Source organism: Salminus brasiliensis, chromosome 16 (genome assembly GCF_030463535.1).
Source record: "Salminus brasiliensis chromosome 16, fSalBra1.hap2, whole genome shotgun sequence".
In the NCBI taxonomy this organism is placed as follows: Eukaryota; Metazoa; Chordata; class Actinopteri; order Characiformes; family Bryconidae; genus Salminus; species Salminus brasiliensis.
Window position 1 is genome coordinate 9,686,019 of NC_132893.1, and position 5,471 is coordinate 9,691,489.

Consider the following 5,471-nt stretch of genomic DNA (forward strand, 5'->3'; position numbering starts at 1 on the left):
GCACTGATTAACTGCATGTTTCATTACTAAGAGTGTAATCAGTCTTATTTAATTTAATGTAGTGCAGCACATTATGAGTCAAAATCACGATAGTTTACATTAGTATGGGAGAGTATTTGGATAGCAGTTTTTAAACATTTTACACTGTTGGTGTATTGGTGTCTATATATTGCAATAAATTTTGCAATATTGAAGTAAATATCGTCTATCGTAAAAATGTCTTTAAATATTGCGATATAACATTTTTCCATATCGCCCAGCTCTACCTCCACATGAAATCCAGTCCTCCCCACCCACTGCCCTGGTTACATTCTCTGTGAAAACAAACTGCACACTTAGTCATACAGGCAAGTGCCAACACCTTTTCACACAGTCCAAGTTAGCCTTGTGGTACAAGTTCCAAAGTACAACATAATTATTTTAGGTAAAATAATTGCACATACCAATACAGTCCAAGTAAATTATGCTGAAAGAGGTTCCATTTATTAAGAAAAAAATAGAGATAACTTAACAATAATTTAAATGGTGCAATGTGCAAAACCAGAAATCAATCACTTCAAAATCCTATACAAACAAAGAGGAGATTAGACCGATAGCACAGTTTACCCTGATGTCAAGGAAGCATTGTGAGCACTCCCCATAACTTGTATGTGGAAAAAAGAAACTTTTTAGCTAGCTATATAAAGAAAAGATTCAATTCCTTAAAAACACAATAAGCACAACTGATTTGGTAGACAAATGAGCTGACCCGACAAAACTATTTTAATGTGCAGGAATAAGCATATGTGTATAAGGTTTCTAAAAAAAAAATGTGCTGGAAAAAATATTATAAAATGATAAAGATATAGCTCTGTGGATTAGATAAGTAATTGTGTAAACAATGCCATTACTAATTATAATGTCTATACTCAATTAGTAAAAGTAACAAAGAGTAACACACTATGCAGAATAAATAGTTATAGCTAAATAAATGAGTGATTCCATCAGATTAATTGTGACGTTAATTAATGTGCAGATAAGGTGCATATTTTACGTTTGCATACCGATCTCGTGAAGTTGGCTTGATAGCTAGCTAAACAACTTGCACTAGTGCTAACAGTCGCCTAGCGAGAAGGTAGCTAACTAGCTGCCTAACCGCTAACATAGCTACAATGTAAGCTAGTGCTACAGTATGACAAAACATACTTACGTTAAAACAGTCCAAGACCTATTCACCTAATACTAATAATTTTTTTTTTTTTGCAATGGCGCACACGTCCGAAATAAAATTGTTTGTACGGAAATCGCTTGCTAACAAATAGTGCTAGCTAGCTTCTCAGTGTTTGTCTGCTGCTACGGCAACAACAGCAAAGGCTTCAGAGTGCATTTCCGGGGCTTGGTGGTGAATTTACATTACACATGCTCAGTGAAGCTCCTGCTGCAACCAGACAGTGCGATAACAAGTTAAAAATTCTCAGAATTTTGACTTAGCAGTGTATTTAGATTTTTATTGGAGTATTTTCAACCGGGGGAAATGAGCTTGTCGTTAAGGTAACGCTGGTGTTTCACTGGCTTTACGTACTTGGGCAACATTTGCTTGTCGTTCTTTTGGTAAGCTAGCTAGCTAGCTAGAAGCTAGCTAGAAGAGTAACGCTAACGTAGCTAACTGTTAGTTATCTATTACAGCTAGGTTACATTAGCTATCTGTGAAAATAATTAAATTAATTATACATGTTTAGGTTCTGTGATGTGTAGCTTGATGGGACGTTTGCGTGTATTTATGTTTTTCTAGCTAGCTAGCACTATCTGTATTTTAGCTTAATTAGGAAATGCAATGCTTGGTATAAGTGACTAAATCATTATGTGTACTGACTAAGCAGGTGGTCTCTCATTGCTTGCTTAGAACGCCAGTAACACTCTTCGCCAGGCAGATGCTTTACATTTGACACAATTTAGCAGTACATTTACCAGTAATTTCCCTTAGGACTGAACTCGCCACTGATAAGACTAAACGAAAAAAGAGGAGAGAGCTAACTGATGAACAGAGGGATGAGATAAAAGAAGCATTTGAACTCTTTGACACAGACAAAGATAAGGAAATCGATTATCATGAACTGAAGGTAAGATATTTTGTGATTTTCATGTTCTCTTCTATTTTCACACCGAAAGTGTGCTAACATGCACATGTTTGTCTAGGTTGCTATGAGAGCTCTTGGCTTTGAGGTGAAGAAAGTAGATGTGTTGAAAATCTTAAAAGACTACGACAGAGAAGGAACAGGAAAAATAACTTTTGAGGATTTCAGAGAAGTTGGTAAGCTTGTTGTCTGTTTCAGATTTAACAGTGCTTAAAGAATTTGTGAAACAATTTTTAGTGTGATGCAATATTAAGGAGGGTTTATGAGCTACTGTAGAGTTTCCAATTAGTGATAGGTAGAGGGGGGTGCGAGTGATATAATATGGGTTAATGGCATTTTGTCCTGTCCACTGATGCAGAGTAATGTTTTAGAAGGAGGCAAAAGTACTGGGATATGTGTAATAATGTTATATGATGAATTGTGCATTATATAAAATGTACATGCACAAAAAAGGTAAAAAAAAAAACCAACTTTTAGTAAGAGTAGTACAGCAGCAGGGAACAGAGAACCAGAGCCCAATACACTGAATTCCCTGCTCTAACACATCTACTAAAGCTGGTAATTAATTGATCGGCTGAGTTGACTCATGGGTGTTTCAGCAGGAAAGTCACCGAACTGTGCAGGAATACCCTTTTCTGTAATGCAGCATATTGAGACATTGTGGATGTTTGCATTTACTTTCTTAGTGACTGACAGAATATTGGCTCGAGATCCAAAAGAGGAAATTCTGAAGGCATTTAAGCTGTTTGATGATGATGACTCTGGAAAGATAAGCCTGAGGAACCTGCGCCGTGTGGCCAGAGAGCTGGGAGAGGACATGACTGATGAGGAGCTGAGGGCCATGATTGATGAGTTTGACACTGATGGAGATGGAGAGAGTAAGTATACAGCATATTGTCAATGGAGCATGTTGTTGAGAAAGGTCAGAGCTGAAAATCACTCCAAACTGTGTGCGAAGCTGGTAAAAACCCATGCCAGCAGTTTTAATTGTTATTGCAGCAAAAGTATATCTTTACCAAATACTAGTATGTCAGGTTAAATTCTCATGCAAGAAACATTTTTAAGCCATTCTGACAAATAATAAATTGCTCCATCCAGTACTTGGATGAGTTGGGGTTGAGATAGGGTGGTGATCATCCAACATCCTGACCTTACTAATGCTCTTGTTTCTGAATGCAGTTAAAGCCTCACATTAGTGCTCTGAAATGTAGTGCAAAGCCTTCCTTGGCCAGTAAAGACAGTTACCCCAACCAAAGTAGGATGAACACTTGATTTTGGATAGAAATATGAATAGGCAGGTGTCCCAACAATTATGTAGTTGGTGAATCCTTGTTGATGAATAAATGTTAGTACAGCATTATTTGCTCTCGACATCACAGTAAATCTAGTGGTGCATTTTATTAATCTATCCCAATATGTCTTAAATGTTTATTTGAAGATGTTATGTGCCCGTTTTAATTGTCTCTTTTTAGATTTTTTTGCAGTCAAATGAGATTTGCCTAATTTTCTCTCTCTCTCTCTCTCTCTGTCTTTCTCTGTCTCTATCGCTATCTCTGTCTACCTAGTTAATCAAGAGGAGTTCATCTCTATTATGACAGGAGAATCCTGAGCAGGCTGCTTTGTGACATGTCACCGAATACACTGTTGTCCTTTGAGGATAATTTATTCTTAAACAGCATACTAATGTTTGTCCAACATGTCAACCATAATGTGCTGCAGTTCTATTTTGTCTAAGATATGGGATTGTTCATTTTTCTATATGAATATAAAAAGATCATTCATCTTATTAATGTGATTTGCTATGATCGATAATATTGCATTGTAAAAAAAAAATAGCTTTAAAGCATTAGGCAATGTGAATCCCGTCTGCATTGTTTTCCCATTAGTCACCAGAAAAAGTAATGATGGGATAGATTACAATCTTACCATAACCAAGCAGTCATGTCGTGTTTGATGGTAATTTAAGTAGTTTTGATTAAATGAGTCCGGCCACCCATACTTTAATGATGTCCAGATCACCACAATGCAGGCTTGAGCTTCCGCTCTAACATGCCTGATTGACATCATGAAGAACTTTGACCATTAAATGGAGGATATTTGGGTATATTAAGTCTGAAAGGAAAGTTACCACAGCACGCTGGTCCTCTAGCAGATATGTTGTCTGCTCTTGCTTTAATTGCTTATACTGCATTTAATATCAGTTCATATGTATACTAACATGTAATGCTCTACAGTGTTCAATTCAACACAAAAATGGTAACAGTATGTTGTTTAGTGTATTGTAAGGATAAGCACAGTCAAACAGTTCAGTTTGATTTCTGCATTTTTTGAAAGAGTTTGTTTTTAATTTTTATATATTAAGTATTTGAATGTTCTATTTATAGTAATACTTCTGTTCTGTTTTTAAATAAAATTTTGTAGGCAAACACTGCTAAGAAGTAATTCTTCTATAAGATAATGCCATCTATTTTGTGAAGTGCACCAGTCCCTCCTGCAGCAAAACAACCCTACAAAATGATGCTGCCAGTGTTTCACAGTTGGCATGATGTTCGCAGGCTTGTATGATTCCATCTTATTCCTCCAAATGTAACGATGGTCATTATGGCCGAACAGTTAAATTTTAGTTTCATCACCCAAAAACTGAGGTCTCTGTCCCTGTGTGCATTTGCAAACACGGATCTGGCTTTTTTATGTTTCTTTTTGAGTAATGGCTTCTTCCTGGCAGAGGAAGAAGAGTGGATAATGACACTCTTCCCAGACTGGTGCAGGTCTACAATTTTCTTCCTGGTGTCCTTCAACAGCTCTTTGGTCTTGGCTATGGTTAGGAGTCTGACTGTTTGAGGCTGTGGATAGGTGTCTTTTATACAGATAACGAGGTCACAGGTGCCATTAATACAGGTAACAAGTGGAGGACAGAAGAGCTTCTTAAAGAAGAAGTTACAGGTCTGTAAGAGCCAGGAATCTTATTTTCACCATAATTTACAAATAAGTTATTTAAAAACCCTACAATGTGATTTCCTGGATTTTTGTTCTCATTTTTCTCTCATAGTTGAAGTGTACCTATGATGAAAATTACAGACCTCGCTCATCTTTCTAAGTAGGAGAACTGGGACCCAAAGTAATGGCGAAGTAACCTGCTTAAGCCAGTACATGTCCAGCCCGGCTGAAGTTTGCCAGATAGCATATGGGTGATCCAGAAGAGGATTGGGAGAATATCTTGTGGTCAGATGAAACCAAAATAGAACTTTTTGGTAAAAACTCATCTCGTCGTGTTTGGAGAAAGAAGAATGCTGAGTTGCATCCCAAAAACACCACAGCTACTGTGTAGCATGGGGGTAGAAACATCATGCTTCAGGG

The 5,471-nt window shown here is 37.1% G+C and overlaps 1 protein-coding gene across 1 annotated transcript; it reads left to right on the forward strand.

Moving 5' to 3' along the window:
• The first annotated feature begins 1,385 nt into the window (after positions 1-1,385).
• Positions 1,386-4,540, forward strand: cetn3 (centrin 3). The gene is made up of 5 exons (XM_072658346.1): positions 1,386-1,530; positions 1,964-2,099; positions 2,176-2,290; positions 2,801-2,992; positions 3,680-4,540. Exons 1-5 carry the CDS (start codon positions 1,514-1,516, stop codon positions 3,721-3,723), a joined length of 504 nt encoding a protein of 167 aa, XP_072514447.1. The 5' UTR covers positions 1,386-1,513; the 3' UTR covers positions 3,724-4,540.
• Positions 4,541-5,471: the final 931 nt, after the last annotated feature.

What these genes read in the sequence shown, in the direction of transcription:
- cetn3 (XM_072658346.1), top strand. An exon ending in TCGATTATCATGAACTGAAG is followed by an intron (nt 2,100 to 2,175) that starts GTAAGATATTTT and finishes ATGTTTGTCTAG; the next exon opens with GTTGCTATGAGAGCTCTTGG. An exon ending in CACTGATGGAGATGGAGAGA is followed by an intron (nt 2,993 to 3,679) that starts GTAAGTATACAG and finishes CTGTCTACCTAG; the next exon opens with TTAATCAAGAGGAGTTCATC.